Raw genomic sequence first — 18,796 nt, 5'->3', positions numbered from 1 at the left:
CCTCTATGAGCAAGGACTTGGAGACAGTGGGAAGGAAAAACTTCCTTTTAACAGGAAGAAACCTCGAGCAGAACCAGGCTTGGAGGTGGATATCTGCTACATCTGTGGAAATCGTTTATGCCAAGAAATAACAAAAATTACTCTAAAAAATATTTGCAAACAGATTACAAATGTAAAAAAAAATAAATAAATTGAAATCTCAGGAATTTCCTATTGAGCCGGCTACTGCAGTTTTTGAATTCTAGCTTTTGGTTTGGATTACTTTCAGCAGTGGATCATTATGTACTTGGTACCTTATGAGTACTTAGAATGAAAAACACACTTCTCCTTTAATATCTATAGAAGACTTTGTAATACATGCAAAATATATTTTAGCAACATCTTGCTGAAAAAGGTCTTTCCTGAAAAAGATGTCATCTGAGTGTCCTTCATACGTCATGTCATCCACACCACATTCACCAGTGTATCATTGTCAGGTTTTCTAATAAGAATGTTAGCTTGTGACTGTGTGTTCTGGATGTTGTGTTACTAATTTACCTGATTAGCTGTCAGTGATGTTGCACCAGGGTTTTGTTTTCAGTGCATTTGTGGCATAAGATTTGCAATAATCATACAATTTTTTTAAATGTAGGCACACTTTATTTTTATCTATATTTTAACAATTTATTTTAATTAAATTCAGGGAGAAAATCCTTTGTAAATTATTTGTTCTGCTTTTTTGTTCATTTAAATTTTACCCAGTCACACTCATTTACACTTTACTGTAGCACAGCATGTAATTACACCAGACAAAAATGTCATTTCTTTTGCTGGATATGTTTCACTTTAAAAGCATTAACTGATCAAATTAAATACATTAATAAAGAATGGACACAAAGAAAATATTCAAGTGCCAACATTTCAAGCTTGTTATGCTCTTCTTCAGTCACACTGTTCAAGAGTTGCTGTGTGAACTGTTCAATAGAAGAGCAGCGCTGCTGTAACAGGAGGCCTGTCACTGCCGACAGCACCTATCTCAACTATGGGTCATACACATTTATAGCTCATATCACATTCACTGGCTATAGACAGCAGCAGATCAAGTCAGCATTTGTGAGTAGATCGTATCCTGCTGTACATAATTTCATGCAGAGTATACAGTGACAGACTATAGCAATGTAGACCGCATAAAGTAACACAATCTCCTGTCCATCAATTTCTAATGTAAATACAGACTGTTAAAGAACACATAGTGTTAGAGAGCTAATACTCACTGCCTGGAAGAAAGGAAAAATAATAAGTTACAGAGAAGAAACGTTGTTTAGACATCACTTTAGATTACAGAAAAACTAAGTAGAGAAGTGGATTACCTGCGACAACTAAAGCTCAGCATCTAATCCAACACTAATCCAGAGTTTTTTGTGCTTCTTTCACTAACAGATGGGTGTCGCAAATGTGTACGAGCACCAATGAAGCTGCTTAGCCTGAATATCTCAGATCTGGGGCCACTGCTTTAGTTTTATTCGGCTATCTACTATTATGGCCTGAGCTGCAACAGGAGTTGTGAGATATCCTAACATGGACTAATGCATTAGATCAGACACCAAAACGGGCGCGCTAAAGCCGGTTTAAGCAAAGCCAAGACTGCCATCTAGTGAATGAAACATGTCATTCTGTTCCCTGGGCTTTCATCCATTAAAAAAGGAGTCACTGCTGCCTTTTTAAGGAATATTCAAGGTCGTAAGGCAAAAAGAATACAAAAGTGACATCATAGTGGCAAAAAAGATTGATGTACCTTCTTGTTCCACGCCAATGACAATAAACTTACAGATTATCGTGAGGGCAGGACCCAAATAAATCTTTGGATTAATTTTTTGGATCCTCCTGCAAACACTGAACATGAGCTTTGGAATAATCGGCTTGCAGGTACACAGGGATGCAAAGTGCTGTAATAAAGGCTCTAATAAACACTAAAGCCAGGCTTGCTTGCAGGAACAGTGAGGATGAGTGAAGAAAGAGGGAGAAAGTCAGCAGAACATTCTGTTACTGAGGAAGAAAAAAAGGAAAACACCCTGAAAAATGGTGCTTTGGGGTTTCATATTCTGCACAGACCATTAAAACTCTATTTTATACTGTTACCTCACTGTAGGTTCAGTGAAATGTCACACACTTTGGCTCAGTTTGAGGCGAAAGATGCTCGTAGATTTAAGGCCTTTGAATTTTTCCCATTTTAATCAGTCTGCGATGATTAATCTAAACCACAGTTGGGTGCTAATGCGCTGCCGGTGTCGTTTGAGTGTGTGTGAGAGTGCAGCCTGGGATTTTCCTGAAGAATTTTTAATTTTGGTAGGTGAGATATTTACAGCTTTGAGACCAAATCCAGACCCATAAAAACACACACACTTTTTTTTTTTTTTTTTTTACATGCCTCTAAATACAGAGTTAATTTGCTTTTTTTGTCCTCTGTGACATTAGTACATGAACAGTGAGTGTGAGGTGTTTTAAAGGGTTCATTTCATTATTCCAAAAAGCACCCTACCGTCAGGAAATAAACACACTTGTGGAAAATGAAGTGTCTGATGTGGGTGTGAAACTTTTCTAAAGGCCAGAAGATTAGAAAGCATTCAACAAACCTACGCTGTTCACATTTGTGCAGCTCACAGAGCTGGAAACCAAGATTTTTCTCCCATGCTATGAATTATACTTACCCCATCTACCAGGCCTTGGGGTAATAAATCCAGGATAGGTTACTGGGGCTATAAAGTCAAGCCACATCTCCCTAATTTCAGTAGTGGCTGGCTGCACTGAGGCCAACTGGAACCAAGGGACTTGCTCTGTGGGGCAGGGTGGTAACACCCAGGTGGTCTGGAGCTCAGGTAGTCTCTGACATCTTTCAAAACGACTGCCACGTCCAGACAATCTTTGGCCTTGGTTTGGCTCCGGGCCTGAATTGCTCCCTTTGGGCTTGTAGATCAGAAACCAGCTTAAATCATACATGTCCTTTTGTGTTTGTGGCGAGCATGAATGGAGTACTAGTGCTACTTTAAACCTGAATCTATTTAAAGTTTAACTATATTTGAATTAATTTTATAGAAACCTGAGGAAACACAGGGAAATGCTGAGAATCCACGCTACGTTTCTCTTTGCCACCAAGGATTTATTTGTTTTGAAAGCCCCCCCCGCCCATAAAACTTCCAAGTACTGTGAGAAAACCTCAGACGCAGTTTATTTGGGAAAAGAAGCTTGCCACTGAATAACACTTTGTTACATTAGTTCAGGATTTAATAACATATAAAGAGCAACAGTGTGAGGCATCTAGTCCACTCCTGGAATAAAGCAGAATGGGGTGGAGAGTGGACGTTTATACGAAAACAATCCAAAATGTTCATTATAATTCAAGCAATGGTCAAGACGGCCCTCTCCCTCTTCCTCCTCTTTTTCTTCTTCTCCTCCAGGCGACCTGTAGCGTCGGCAAAGAACATGACGTCCTCTTTGCTCTCGATCTCCCGCTGGAGGAACTGCAGGGCTGCACTGTTAAAACCCATCATGTCCTGAAAGAAGGAAAGTAAGAGTGGAGAGAGAATAGAAGCAACAATCAGTTAAACGCCAAAAAGCTTTGCTCGGTCCCGCTCCCTTCCACTCAGATGTCACTTACTCTGATTTCCCGCACTTTTGAGAGTGTATTGGTCCGTAGTTCATCGATGACAGACAGCAGCATCTGGTTACTGGAGATCTGACCAAAATGAATCCTAGAAATAAACAAAACACTTTTATTAGGTGCACTTTGCGAGTGTTATTCATGGTGTGTTATCCTGCTGGAAGCAGCCATCAGAAGATCATCACTTGCAGTCATAAAGTGATGTTAACGGTGAGCAACAATACTCAGGTAGGCTGTGCTTTTAAGTGTGCCATGAAAATATCCTCCATCCACTACCTGCAGCAACCTGAACTGTTGAAAAAACGACATATGGATCCACGTTTTCATGTCCGTTTCACCAACACTGACCCTGGCATCCATGTGTCACAGAAGAAACCGATCCTCATCTCATCGGGCGATGTTTTCCAATCTTTAATTATTCATTTTTGTTGAGCCCATGCGATTTGTAGCCTCGGCTTCCTGTTCTTATAGCGCCTTTGAATAATCTGTATTTTCTCAACATTTTAGTTTCGTTAAAACATTTGATCATTGAAATGAGCTTCATAACACCTAAAAAACCCACCATTCTTATGTTAATTAGTTTTTTAAATTTATGTTTTAAATCTTTTGTTGTTTAAATTTTTCATGCAGATCCCAGACTCCTGAGTCACCATTCAACTGCCCAAAGATTAAATCTGACTATAAAACAGACAACCATAATAAAGCACGTCTTACTTGAGAAGGAAAAACAGGCAGCGGCAGACCAGCTCCACCTCCAGGCCCTGCTGGATGTAACTGTTGAAGAGTTTCAGGAGCTCGGGGACATAAGGAAAAGGAAGCACCAGCAGAGAAACCTCCAGCTCACTGATGATCACAAAAAAACGTAAAAAAGAAAAAAATCTGAGTGTATTTAAATGCACAGGACAGTGTAGGCAGATGGTAATCAGCTTCACAGGCAACTATTTGGTGAGTGCACTTTGCTTGAATCTTACCTCGATCTGACCTTCTTTATCACATCTAAAACGTAGCGGGAAGGCTTAAAGAGGGACAAAGACAGATTGAGTTTATAGCTTGAGCTGAAAACAAGGTTTATTTGTGATCTCAGTATGAAGACATTTATTGTTCATAACTCTGTTTCTCTTACCGAAACATTTCCAAAGGCCACGAGGATAGGGTTGGGTTGCGGTGGAGGAAGCTGCAAAAGAGGATGAACTGTTTAATGTGACCTGTGATGCTTTTTAAAAAACAAAAAACCTGATGTAAACTTCTCTGATGTGCCTTTTAATCTTCTCCTCCACATCTGGACCCTGTGCTTCTGCCAGTATTTACATGACTCCCTGAAAGTCATTGTGGATCTGCCACAGGTGCCCGGTCACAACTATATGACTCATCAATTTAAACTACACTCTGGTAAGCGCACAGAGCTAAATTTAGCAAGTAGGGTAGTTTCCGTGGTGATTTTTCAAATGCCCTATTGTAAGTGGACAGAGCAGGACTTCCAGTGGAGCCTTCCAAAAACAGCATCACCACTCAGGGTGGTCCAGAAGTGCACAGGAAGAGGACCTTGAAGGGAAGAACTTAAAAACTAAGGTAATGGTGTTTGACCTCTTCCTCACATCAGTGCATTTGCAGCTGCTGGAAAAATTATTTCTGCTCAGAATCAGCTGAGCATTGATAAAACAAAAAAAAGCCTTTTTACTGCACTACCCCACAGCAAAAGTAGAATAACTGAAATCATGACTCAACCTCTTTGCCTGCGCTCTCACAGGCATATCTGTGCTCTTCCATCTTCCTTGTTTCCCCTTTATAAAGCTCCAGAGCCTCCATGATTCGCTCTGCCTGCAAAAAAAAAAAAAAAAAAAATCGCACAAACAGGAAAAAGATCAACAAAGAAGGCTTCTGATTTTTGACCCTCATAAATATGAAGAATAATTCTTAGTAAAAGGCAACTGAAATATAGAAAATCATCAAGGATTTATTCAATTAATTAATTATTAAAGAAAATATGCTTGATACAAACTGAATGTGTACCAATCAAGTAAATTTCATTTGACCAAAGTCCGTTAAATTGAACACTTTACAATCCTACTTATGGAATACAATTACACAGAAAATTTACATGTAATCAGATTACTTAAAGTTTTCATTTTGGCCATAAATACTTTTTGAGTGCAGATAATAACTCAGCTAATTACTGAAGAGAACTCACAGCTTTGACTGTCTCCACAGTCTTCTTGCCAGCAGGTGCTGCCTCTCCTTGCGTTTCTCCCGGTACCTGAGAAGCAGAACGTGTAAATGCATCACTCATCCAACATAACAGCAACTAGGTGTAGAAGCTGAAAACTAAGCACTCACCACAGGTGCGTCTCCTTTAGCCAAGCTCTCCTCAAACTCTGCCTCTCGCTCCTATCGACACAAAAAGGAGGCGGTGTTTAGGTGTTTATGTCAACCACTGTAACATCATCTATGTGGGCCCTGTCCTCCACCTCACCATCTCCCTTTCTTCCTCCAGGATGATGGGCTCCCTCGTCCTCTCCCAGAGACGCAGGGACTTGTCGTGAGATGACGACACGAGGTGGTCTCCGTTTGGGCTGATGGCCAGACACCAAACCTCCCGATGGTGGCCCTGTGATTCAAAGAGGACGTTCAGTGTTACAATGTAGCGTAGTGGCAACGTTCAAAATGTAAAATGAAGAAGCTGGGCCGTGAGAAATGTGGTGCAGCTACAAAAAAAATAAAAAATCAAATAGGAAAGACCAAGTATCAACAGCTACTGGGTGGAGTGCTATAAAAATTAGATTATGAATTAATTCCTGATTTAAGATAAAACCCCTTTGAACCCTACGGCATAACACTTGTTGTCTGGTTACGGCGTAGGGTTATAACCCGTTTCCGGTTACATCGTAGGTTACAAATTAGATTTCCAGCTGAAGTCTATATAAATTTATTTATTTATTTTAATTAATTAATTTATTTTTTGGATGGGTTAATTCAGTTTTCTGTAACATATTCACCTTCAAATTATTGGGAGGGAGTGGGGGGTATTCATGTATTCATGCCATCTATGTTTTTGTATGCTATAAAACAGAAAAAAGAAAAGATTATCATTTCTTTGTGTACCTATGTGTCCTATGACAGTCTGGTATTTGAAAAATGAAAAATAAATAAATAAGAAGTGTGAACTTAATCTAAGCAGAAAACTGATCACCCAGAATTGATCTGTGTGTTTCTGTGAGGAATAAATCCAATGACATTCTCTGCGTAGCTCATGAATGAGGTGTAGTTTGGATTAGTTACCCTAGTTACACAGGCACACCCTACCACCCCAGCACATCCTCTGTTTCCTCACGCACACCTACTTCCAACTCCTACATCAGTTTACAGAATCATCTTCCCAATCAATCCATCTTCCCCAAATTGTATTTCAATCATTCATACAAACCCTCGTTAGACTCAGCAGCACGACTGAGACATTGTTTTGCTGTCTCCTATTTCACCACCAGATGTCACTGAAACGAAGCTTTGAATGAATTAACCTATTTTTAAAACAGCTGATGAAATGGTTAAACACTGCTTCATTTGCGCATCACTAACATATTGATGTGGCATCCCGGAGGATCTGATAGGGTCCAGGTATCACCTCATGCTACCGGCAGTGACACTGACAACCAGCCAAATGCAAAACTAGTGAAAAGAAACAGTCAGAAAAGATGAAAAGGGAAACATGTGAGCGGCCTCCACCTGCCAAACCATTCCTATTTTGGGGATTGTCTCATTGTTACCCCTCTAGTGCATCTTCTGTCAATTTCATTAACACCAAAGGAGCTGAAACTAATTAACAATTAACTTAACTGACCAGATTAATATCGTAGAAGTTTAACTGACTTCACTCTGAATAAAAAATGTTCTTTTCATTTTTTGAGCGGTGGGCGTGGGGAAAGCTGTTACCTCAAGTGTCTGGATGTGCTCAAACTTGTCTGCGTCCCACTGTTTGATTTTCTTGTCCTTCCCTGCTGTGAAGAACAGATGAGTCTTGGGAACAAACTGGAGGAACATGACACTGCAAAGAGAAAACAGAGGAAAGAAATTATGAGACAAAGCAGAATTAGATCAATTTCAAACAAGGAGACAGGAAAGAATATTACACAACAACACATTTCAAAGGAAATTAGAAAAAAAGTGAAAGAAAAATCACATTTAATCAAAAATTAATTAACAAACGAAAAGAAATCATCAAGTACAGAAACTGAAGATGGTCCATGAGAAACCAGAGGAGCGTGCAGATGAAAGAGCAGCTGGTGTGAAGTCACGGGTCAGTGTGAGTTAACAGGACACAGATCAGAGTCTCTAACCACAGAGATGAAGTCAGGGTTGGAAGCTAAACTGCCCAGTAGATGACTTCATCACTGAGTAAAAAACTCTTTTATTTCCAGTTAAACCTCTGACTGTTTGGTTTGGGTCTGTGCTGGGCAGTACCTGTCGTCATGAGCAAACATGGAGCGGTGACAGTCGCCAAAATCCAAACCCCAGATCTTCACGTTTCTGTCGGCGGAGCCAGTGGCAATAATTGTGCTATCCTGGTTAAGAGACACACAAGGTCAGAGTCAGGAAGACTGTGGGCTGAAGTGATTGTTCTTGAGTCTGAGTCTTGCAGCTAACAATTTTAATATGTCAACAGTACTCACGTGTGAGATGTCCAGACAAAGTACAGGCAGCTTATGTCCATACAGAGACAAGAAGAACTGGAGCAGCAAAAGGAAGAATGTGTAGATATGATGTAAACAGTGTCATGAAGCCAGTGTGCGGTAAATATAAATTTAAGTCGAATCTTGTATGTCGAGCCTACCTTAAGTGTGTCTGTGTAGAAGATCTTGACTGTGCAGTCTAACAAAGAGACAGCCAGCAGTCTGTGGTCAGGAGAAAACTTCACACAGAGAACGTCTTCCTCCAACTGCAGAGTGCGTTTGTGCTTCACTGTCAGCCGTCTGTATCACAAACACGCACACACACACAAAACAACTCTGCAGGTAAGTCGTGATGCAATAACACAATTTTCAACATCACTGCCTTCACCATATTTAGCAATGTTTCATATTGCACCTACTGCAAATAACAGGAATAGTAAATTAGGCAGTTAGGGCCAGATATTACTGGACACATTCTTATTGTTTTACATGCACACCGTCCAAAAGAGCATCTCCAGCATATCCAGGTTATAGCAGGAGTCTTGAGTTGAAGAAAACTATTGCATTAACTGTGTGTCAGCTATGTTGACACACAATAATGACACACAATACTTTGGGCTCTTCCCTCACTTTCCAAGGGCTCAACACAGCAGATGGATCTGCGTACTTGAATTGGGACTGATTTAGACAGGACGCCTTTTCTGACACAGTCAGTCTCAGGGACCTCCTGAGTCTGCAAAACTACACATTCACTCATCCATCTCCTCTTCAGCATCCAAATGTGGACCTTTCCCCCCTTTTAAAGGCTGAAAATATTAATTTAATATACATGAACACAAATCAGAACTGATAAGAGTGGACATGACGAGAAGTCGTGTTCAGAGACAAGAAAAAAATGTAAAATTTGTGTCCAGTAACATTAAGCAGTAGCATGAAGGCCGTGGCTATGATACAAACTGCTGTGAGATTATGTTAAAGAGAAGACTTCATGAAAAACAACAACAACAACAAAAAAAACGCACACACAGCAGATTCACTGCAAAGTCTATTTAAATATTAAGATCAACCAGATTGACAATATGGAGAGTTAGAGCAATGGTTTGATTGAAACAGAGGCCATGTAATGTATGGGAATATTTCCAGTAGGACCGGGATTCTAGTGTCCCGATCAGGTCTGCTCAGACTTGGTCTATTTCTACAAAGATGACTGGAACCACAACCACAGGCAGTTGTGTTAATAGCGCTGACAAAGTATTTAGAGAGGATTGGTTTGGTGAGTTTTGGCCATCAGGCAGTCACTGTCTGCAAACGCTTAAAAAATATTAAAAATAAGCATTTTATTTATTATGTTAATTGATCCTATATATACTATATACATGTAGCTCCTCAGTAGTTTCAAGCTTATACTGAACCTGACCACTTTATTCCAGGTGTTAAGGGTCCTATGAGATCATTGAAAATCTGCCACATCAATCCTGAACATTGAACAAAATAAACTCACTTCTGGCTGGTCTCCTTGTCCTTTACCAGCTCAAACTCCCAGAACTTCACAGTCTTATCTGCACTTCCTGAGATAATCCCCCTCTAAAGGAAACACACACAAATAAAAAACAAATCAAATCAGTCTTTGGACTTCGATTTTAAAAAAAAAATCAGTTTATGGAAAGGATAAGCTGAGTACAATGAGGTTTACCTGATCTGGGGCCAGGCAAATTGACCACACAGCTCCATCATGGGCATCTACAGTTTCCAGAAGGCTTCCTGAACCCAGCTCAAAGATCTGCAGCTTCCCACTCTAATAAGGACAAAACACATTCTTGACTAGGGATGGGTACCGGTATCTGGTGCCATGATGGCACCGGTTCTGACATAAACGGTAGTAACCAGACCGAAAAGCAGCGCACATTTCGGTGCTTTATTTCGGTGCTTTTTTTTCCTGAGCTGTGATACACTTTGAATTCTAGCCAATCATTTTACGTTTCCGAGGATAGTAGGCGGGTCCTGGTACGTACGTTCTTTTAGAGCAGAGCTACAGATTAAAAATGCCCAAGGCGAAGCGGTCAAAAGTCTGGCTGTACTTCACAACAAAATATGTAAACTCAGCAGCCTGCAACAAGTGCTTTAAGGTGATACTGTGATACTGTCAAAGGAGGTAACACCTCAAATCCGATGAAACACCTGGCGACGCATAGCGTTTTTTTTAAAAGCCGAAAAATGCACCGTATTTGATAGCTTGCACACCGAGCACATCTACTGCGGGTGTGGTGCCTGTTATCGGACCCGGAGTTAGCAACATCCCCCAAGAACCTGAAGAGGAGAGTCCTGGCCTCTAGCCCTGCCAGTGTAGCAGAAATGATGACGGATGATGATGGCAGCAGCAGCCGTTCTTCTCTGCGTGAGTAGCTTAATGTTGTTCGTGTATAATTCACGTTGAGTAGGCTAACCACGTTATTACATTAATGCATGTAAGGTGAACTAGCAAACACCATCATAGCTACATGCGGCTGTCTTCTTGTTTGATGGCAGATACTCCCTTCACCCTGGCCAAAAAGGCTAAAATGACCAAAGAAAAAGTGGAAAACAGTTAAACATGAGAGGTTTTTGGATAAAGTTTGTGTTTTTTCCATTGTTTAAGCACTGCTTCCAGCCAAGAGTGATACCATATATGCCCCATAGCTGCAGAAAAGGCTAACATTGTTATCTTTTTACAAAAAAAACAGCTAAACATGAGAGGTTTTTGGACCAATTTTGTGTTCTCCATTCTTTAAGCACAGGTTTGAGCACCGGCACCGTTTCAAAAGTACCGGTTTGGCACCGCTATCGGATAAAACCTAAACGATACCCATCCCTATTCTTGACTACAAGAAAGTCTACAACTTTGTAAGGAGCGATATTCTCTCTTCCAAATGGTTGCCATTAGATTACAGGATTCAGAAAGAAATACACTCTACACGCTCAAATCCACTAAATCACCGATGACATCATAAATTATAGAGAACAGTGGTTGAAACTGACTGTAAGCCTTGGACAGTGTCTGAATGACTCAGTGTGTGTCCACATACCTTCGTTCCCAGGATTATCTGTCGGTCTCCAGGCACAAAGAGGGAGCAGAGGGCGTATTCGCAGGCCATGGTGCGAATCACCTGCAGAGTGGATCTGTCACAGTGGGCAGGACAGTTAGAAGACAATGACCAATGAAGCAAGAGCTTTTTCACTGAATGCAGCAAAATGAATCTAATTATAAGACCCTTTCAGGACCTGCTGCATCTAAACTGGTGTTACCTGTTCCAAACTTTGACGGTGTCTCCGGAGGCGGAGAGGACAGCCAGGTTGTCTGAGCTGAAGGCCAGTGTGCGCACATCTGTGCGGTGTCCACCGAGTGTGAGGCGAGCCGTTTTATCGGCTACGGGGGTCTTGTGTGAGGTCTTCAGGCTGTAGGTCTCAACTGTGTTATTCTGGAGCAGCAGAGCCACCTTCAGCTCACCACCTGCACATGACAGGCAGTCCACCCACCTGAGAGGGGACAGAGGACATGGATGGAGTGTACATGTGAACAGACCCCTGATTCGGAAGAGTGTGGCTAGCGAAGATCCCTTACTTGTGACACAAGTACCTGGGAGGGATGCATCAGGTCAAATATGTGGTTCCATTTATTGTGGCGCCCCCTTGTGTAAATAAGAGAGGAGCCAGACACAACCTTTCTAATTCTGGAAAGTGCCATCCTACATAATAGGCACGATTTCAGATACTTCAGATATATTTAGATCAACAACTTGTACACAATTTGAGTTATTTACATATAAGGACAAAATTATGTTGATGTTTGAAAAAGCTATGTTAAATACTCTTTGCCCTGTTTAACTTAAAAACTTCCTGTTTTCATAGGGGATTTAATAATTGTGTCCTGATCTGTACTTACTTGAATAAGAAGTCTAAATGTTATTTTTTTCCACTTTGCAAAATTTATATTTTATATTTATTTCTATTTGTAAATCTTGTGCAGCACCACTATTGTCAGGTGGTAAGAACTTGTGCTTTTAAATGACATGAATCTTCACTTTGTTATTTTTCTACATGAATTAGCCTTATTTCATTCTATGAAATTATTCAAGGAACTAAAGACTGTTAGTTGTCTGGAATTGTACTGCAATGTAAGGCCGATTAGAGCAGTTTATAATACTTCATTCCTGCATGCTCTGCTTTTACTTCAATGTCCAGCAGGTGGTGGCAATGCACACAACAACCATGATCAGAGGAAATTCATGATCTCCTACAGGTAATTGTGGCTTAAAGAGATAAAGAGACAAGCAGCGGCAGCAAAGTGAATTCAAAATGTCTGAAAAGTTAGATTTGAAACAAGAAAATTAATTTTAACATTTATTCGGATGCTATCTGGACCTAAGTTTCAAAATTTTAGGGAGAGCATAATTCGCTGCACTGACCTGATCTTGGAAGATGCCTTGATGTTTGTTAGTCTGATGATCTCGTCCTTCAGCATCCTCTTCACCACGGGCTCCTCTGTCTCCTCACCTGAAGCTTCCTGAGCTCTGCAGAGAGCAGGGATAATAATCATCAGTTCAAAGGGAGAGCAACAATAACAAAAAGCTGAAACTAATCATTTAGGCAGCAGCACTAGCACTTGTCCTTCCACCTCCACTGACATCAATGTGTTAGAAGTAATCAAGATAGGTGGTGTCAGTACTGGAGTTATATTAGCAACATGTCTGTACATCTGGCTAATAAAACTAGCGCTGGTTGTGTGGTGGTAACAGTAACAGTCAATGTGCAAATATTCCAAAGAACAGAATACATGTGCGCTTACTTGGTGGCCTTCTTTTTGGCTTTCTTCAGCTTCTTTGTCATTTTTTTCTGCACTTCTTCCTCTGACAGCACAGTGAAGAGCTCCAGGACTGAGTCGTTGCCCTGAAAGACATAGAAGGCATAATGTGTATCATCAATCGCTTTTAGCTAGAAAATTAGTTTACAAACACAAAGGAAATGGAAGGCGTTTAAAACTAGTATGTGCAATGTTTAAATTACAGCTGATTGTCAGGCGAATGCTGACAGGCAGTGTGACTGTATAGGAGGAAATAACTCAGCAATCAGTCTGACCAACAAAACAAAACCATTGAAACGATTCTTAATCGCATTTAACCATCAGGTCATGTGATCAGAAAACAAATGAATATACAGACATTTACAGCAGGTTGTGAACTGACATACATTAGTGATGTCAGACTGATCTCTTTCACATTACATTAGCGACACTGACTAAAAGCCACAAGACGACCTTACTACTGATGAGTGCCTAAAAGCTACCAGTGAAAGAAGAAACACATACTACAGCAGGTCTCAGTGGGCTCAAACTGCACCGAGCAAGCATTACATTCAACCCACATATAAATACTGTGTATTCCACACATCATGCCGAGTCACAAGGAGCTGTAAGATGCTTCAGTACTAACGTGGCAGGCGATGACTCTGGCGTGGCGGTCTGTTGTCAGTGAGACGACGCGATCTCTAGCTTCTCTCAGGATGGAGCCGGCCTTTTCACAAGATAGGATGCGCTGCCCAAAAAGAAAAAGAAAGAATAAATGTTAAAGAGAGAATTTGGTTTAATTTACAAAAATACTCTAGTTGAAGATGGTGTTGAATAATTGGAACTATTAACAACTGTGAAACATTAGAAAAAAAGAATCAACAGCACAAAAAATGTGGCAGTGCACTGACTTTATCCTTCTGAGACTTACACTGCTTAATAAAGAATGACGTTCCACTACAAAGTTGATACATGCAGAGCATTTGAATCATTTTACCCTCACTGTAATGAATGCTACTTTACCTCTTCAAGGCTTTCATCCACGTCTTCTTTATCGTCTTCTTCATCATCATCAACCAACAGAGTTTTTCCCTTCTTCACCTTAGGCTCACCCTCAGCTTTTGCCTGCGCAGGACGCGAGCAGACAGAGTTTTACGACCTTACAACAACTCCATTAATATCGTTTTTAGAGCCAAAACCTACAGTTAATAAGGATCTGATTAACTTCAATAACAAATTTAATGTAATTGAAAAAAAAAGTGCCTGTGTTGTGTAAAATTACAGGCAAAATAATGCAAAAGGGAAATGAAAGACTACTAAAAGCAAAACATGACATCTTTGTAGAAAGTAAAGCATCGCACATTAGGGGAGAGACTCCAGGATCTCAAGAAAAACTGTTTGCTTTCTCTCTGATTGTCTTTTTTCAGTAAAGGGCAGTTGGGGGAGGAAGAGAAAAAAGTGCTCAGCTGTGTCCTTTCTCACCTCCTCCAGGTAGTTGATGTCCCAGGCTCGAAGCTCACTGTCTGCAGAGCCTGTCAACAGCCTACTCTCCTGGCTCAGCAACACCATACCCCAAACCTAACATACACACACACATTAAAAAAAAAAAAAAAACATCGAGTCATCTTAATAATCCAGGAAAAACATTAAAATTCCAGTGGAAAGTCTCTTATAATCCCCATTTCCTTCCAGTGAAAGCAGCTAGTCACAACAGCTCCACTATATGGACCAAAGTACTGCACAGTACACCTACAGGAACTGCTTGGCCATGGAAAATCCTGCCATGAAGCTCCCAGTGCACAGTTTTTGTCCTGAGGTTAATGCCAGAGCAGGTTTGGAACTATGCGCTTCAGCTTCAGTGTTGGAGATAATACCTCAAAATTCTATCACAAGATGTCAAGGAAATGTGCAATAATGATATTTCTGACAATAAAGAACAAAAAATACTCAATAAATGCTGTATCAATGAGTGCAGCTTACAGCCGGCAGTGTTTATTAGTGCAAACAAAAGAAAAGGTATTAAACATGCTGTTCTTGTGATGAGTTACTGTCATTAGAGATAGACTACCCAATTCAAAATGTGAATCTACTGCCAGCAGCAGCCACATTATAGTCCAATAGCAGTGACACAGCATTACATGCAGTGATGCAGCATAAGTCAAATGTAAGCACAAAAGCAGGCCAGCTAGTGTTTTCTCTGGTACTATGTGGTCGACCTTTTTAACCAGTTACTTAAATTCCTCCTTTACCACCATGAGATTGCATCAGTAATTTCCATCCACTGTTTGTGCTTCTTGTTATATGGAGTGTAAGTAGCAAGTGCTCCAGTGTTGCTCAGGTGAGTCATTTGTTTAATGTTGGGTTGCACATCATCAGCTGTTAGCATCTCCTCCTTCATAGCCTGGTTGTACTTGATGGTGTGTTTTTGCCTCAAGGGGTGAAACAAGTTTGTTGTTTCCATCATCACCAGGAAGCGTTTTCTTGCATATTTTGTAAAGCGTCACACTTTGTTAGAGGTTGCTGAAGTAGCTCCCTTTTACAAAATCTTAATTGTGGCAGAAGGCTAGAATATGATTCTGCTGCAACCTTCTTCCTATTAAAAGGGAGTTTTTTCTTTCCACTCTTGGCAAGTTCATAGGAGGTTGTCTGATTGTTGGGGTTTTATTGTGAACAATATCTGGCCCAGCCCTAGTCATACATGTGTGGAATATCTAGAAGGGAAGAAATTCCACAAACGGACTTGGACTAAATGCAGAGAAAGAAGCATCTCACCTCACTGCGATGGCCCACCATAGTCTTAAAGCAGTGCTGTGTGTCCAAGTCCCACCACTTGACAAAACTGTCTTTGGAGCTATACAGTGGGCAGAGCACACAATTAGCTTTTCAAACCTCCATTTCAAATATACAATCCAGTAGACAAGACACAATGTAAACATCACGGTGTCCTACCATGTGACGAGGAGGTTCTTGTCTCTCAGGAACAGGGCCTGTGTGACGACATCTTTATGGCCTCTCAGCCTGTACAGCCCACACTCATTGATGATGTCCCATACGATCACATCTGTGTCCTAAGAGAGGAGTAAACAGTTAACTGAGGTGATTCCTTGCAACTCACAGTCCATCTTGTAAAATAAAAAAGCATTTTTAAAGGCAAAGTAAACCCCTCAACAAACAAACCTCCAATTTATCTTCCATTTATATTAACACCTTTATTTTCGTGTAACTGTTGTCACTTTGATGTCGAGTTTAGAATCATGTCAACACTTAACAAAACCAAGGAACAACCTGCCACACTCACCTTTGAGCCAGTAACAAGTCTCGCCCCGAGTGCATCATAGTGTATGACGCTGACTGCAGACTTGTGGCCGTTGAAGGAGACGTTGCTCTCACCGTTCAGCAGGCTGAAGATTCTTACTGCACCATCTTCGTAACCCACGGCAATATGAACTCCATCAGGTGAAGGGCAGAGAAAGGTCACCTCATGTTTCTGACCCTGCAGGATCAGGACCTACACACACAGAGATGACAAGAATAAAGATAAGAACAGATAAAATCTGAATGTACCTGGATATGAGTTGCCGCATTGTTATAATCACACTTGAACCTCACCTTCTCTCCTTTTCGAACATCCCAGATGAAAACATGTTCACATGCAGCCACAGCCACATAGCGCCCCTTCTCCCCTCCTCGAAGGGTCACATACGTGATGTTGGCTTTTTGGCTGCCAATGACCCCAAAAACGGCGCTGGCAACATAGCGCAGGTACTGCTTGGTCAAACCCATGACCAGCAGCCTAAGGTGATGCTGAATCCTGTTTCACACCAGAGCACAGGAGAAAAATTTACTGTGCACACCTTTTACGGAAGAAAAACAAAGACTCAGTCCTTGATTGGCTCCACCTGATTCTACATAATGTTCAGAGTTCAGTATGTTCTGCTAGATATTGAAGTCTACATTTTCATGAAGATCATACAGAAAACTGTTTTTATTATTTTTATAACACTGTTTGAAAAATTGAACATTACACCCACATGTTATTAGTTATCATGTCTTCCTAAAGTGGCTTTGACGCCTCCTGTGCTAAATGTTCCAATATAGTGTGGGGAAGATCGTGAAAAGTTTTTATATGAAAAACCAGTTTCCTGATACAACAGGAGGCATAAACACATAAACACTGCTGAAAACATTAACCATTTTAAACTTTGGTACTAAACCACATTTGCACAATCAGGGCATCCCTCTCTTTTTTAAGGACCTGGCTTTCTGTTTGTGCAACTGTTGGCAAATGTTGCCACAAAAATGGAAACATCATTGACAATGCATGCTTTCCATCATGACAACAAAGACGAAATACATTGTATATCAAATGTACCCAAGAGTCCACATATTAATAGACATTTACAGCAATAAAATGACGAATCTTTATCTATATAGCATAGTTTAATTTGTGCTGTAATTTGTCCCTGCTATCTAGAATATATAATCTACCACGTATGCGTATTAAATATATCACAGTTTTCAAAAATAAGGTTTTCTGTTTTATACCAGCATAAGACACTACATACTTAATACATGTCTGATCTTAGTGTGCTATTCCGTATTAATGAGGTGTAAAGTATTTTCGAATTGTTTATAATGTGTCGAACTACGGCCTTTATTTCTGCAGTGTCGATTCAGTGTTGTTGGTCTATTCCTTCGTTTTATGTCCTTTCCTCATAATTTGCAAATCCTGCTTTAAAATAATACACCAAAAATACGTACTACTTAGTAAACGTGTAGCAAGGTATAGCACATCAGTCCTCGCAGATACGGGTACGTTCGTTTTAGTACACAAAACTGCAGGCAGAGTTGCCGGTTTACGGTTCTGGCATTTGACTCAACACGACAACGTCAACCTCCGCCCGCCCGGAGACAAATGTGACCCAAATCGAGTGTGCCTAAGCATGATAACCCAGTTACTAGACCCACGTGGTAAAACAATTCTTGGATAATTGTACTTAATAAAAGTAACCATAACATAAATGTATATCTCTAAACGTTATATACAACATTTGCGTTTGTTTCGTCAATGTAAAGCGTCTATGTTGGTCCTCTTACCTTTGAAGTGTGGCAACTAGCAACTACCTTGAAGTGCCCGACTTCGGCTGCTGTTTCAGACCCAACCAATCTATCACAAATCGTTACTAAAAAAAATACCATGCAGTGCTAGTTTGCCTATAAAACTATGCACACAGATACAGTCTATTGGAAATATATATTTTTTTAAATATTTAGATAGGATTTTGGCAGTGAACTGCGAGTCAAAGAAACTTTTCTGTTTCTCTGTTTTCTCGATTGCGCTCCTTCTATTGCTTTTGACTGCAATACCAAAAAAAAGACATTTTATACATTTTTGAATGTACAGTCCAAAATAAAATAATATATTAGGTCTTTACAGATACTCGTTTTTGTTTGTTTAATTTCTGGACAGAGACGTCTGGCTTAGAGCCAATGATTTTTGCGGTTTACATCAATAAAGTGACTCCACAGTGATCCCTAAGCAACCATACCGGAAGTGTTTTTTTTTAAGTCAGCTGACTAGCACCGGAAAAATAAAATGATCTCGTGAATAGCACCGGAAAAGTGTTTGTCTAACCTATACAAAACAAAAGCGTGTGCTATTTTAATAGGAGAGTA

At 40.4% G+C, this 18,796-nt stretch overlaps 1 protein-coding gene across 2 annotated transcripts; it reads right to left on the bottom strand.

The window, feature by feature from the left end:
- Positions 1–3,181: 3,181 nt before the first annotated feature.
- wdr3 (WD repeat domain 3) lies at positions 3,182–18,331 on the bottom strand. Of its 2 annotated transcripts, none has more exons than XM_084908492.1 (27): positions 18,218–18,331; positions 16,730–16,931; positions 16,419–16,628; positions 16,070–16,188; positions 15,893–15,971; positions 14,603–14,698; positions 14,144–14,245; positions 13,767–13,868; positions 13,124–13,224; positions 12,744–12,848; positions 11,584–11,814; positions 11,364–11,457; positions 9,995–10,096; positions 9,803–9,885; positions 8,463–8,601; positions 8,302–8,358; positions 8,093–8,193; positions 7,565–7,676; positions 6,108–6,242; positions 5,972–6,022; positions 5,826–5,891; positions 5,363–5,455; positions 4,761–4,811; positions 4,609–4,652; positions 4,352–4,480; positions 3,635–3,728; positions 3,182–3,530 (listed from the first exon to the last, which is right to left on the bottom strand). In XM_084908492.1, the coding sequence occupies exons 2-27, from the start codon at positions 16,901–16,903 to the stop codon at positions 3,375–3,377; spliced, it is 2,826 nt and encodes a 941-aa protein (XP_084764618.1). In that variant the 5' UTR covers positions 16,904–16,931; positions 18,218–18,331; the 3' UTR covers positions 3,182–3,374. The 2 variants fall into 2 exon arrangements, with proteins under 2 accessions (XP_084764618.1, XP_084764619.1); XM_084908493.1 differs by lacking the exon at positions 18,218–18,331 and adding an exon at positions 17,882–17,966.
- Positions 18,332–18,796: the final 465 nt, after the last annotated feature.

Source organism: Perissodus microlepis, chromosome 16 (assembly GCF_051167445.1).
Source record: "Perissodus microlepis isolate ML-2025 ecotype Zambia chromosome 16, ASM5116744v1, whole genome shotgun sequence".
NCBI classification, from domain to species: domain Eukaryota; kingdom Metazoa; phylum Chordata; class Actinopteri; order Cichliformes; family Cichlidae; genus Perissodus; species Perissodus microlepis.
This window is presented reverse-complemented; position numbering and strand designations above follow the sequence as displayed.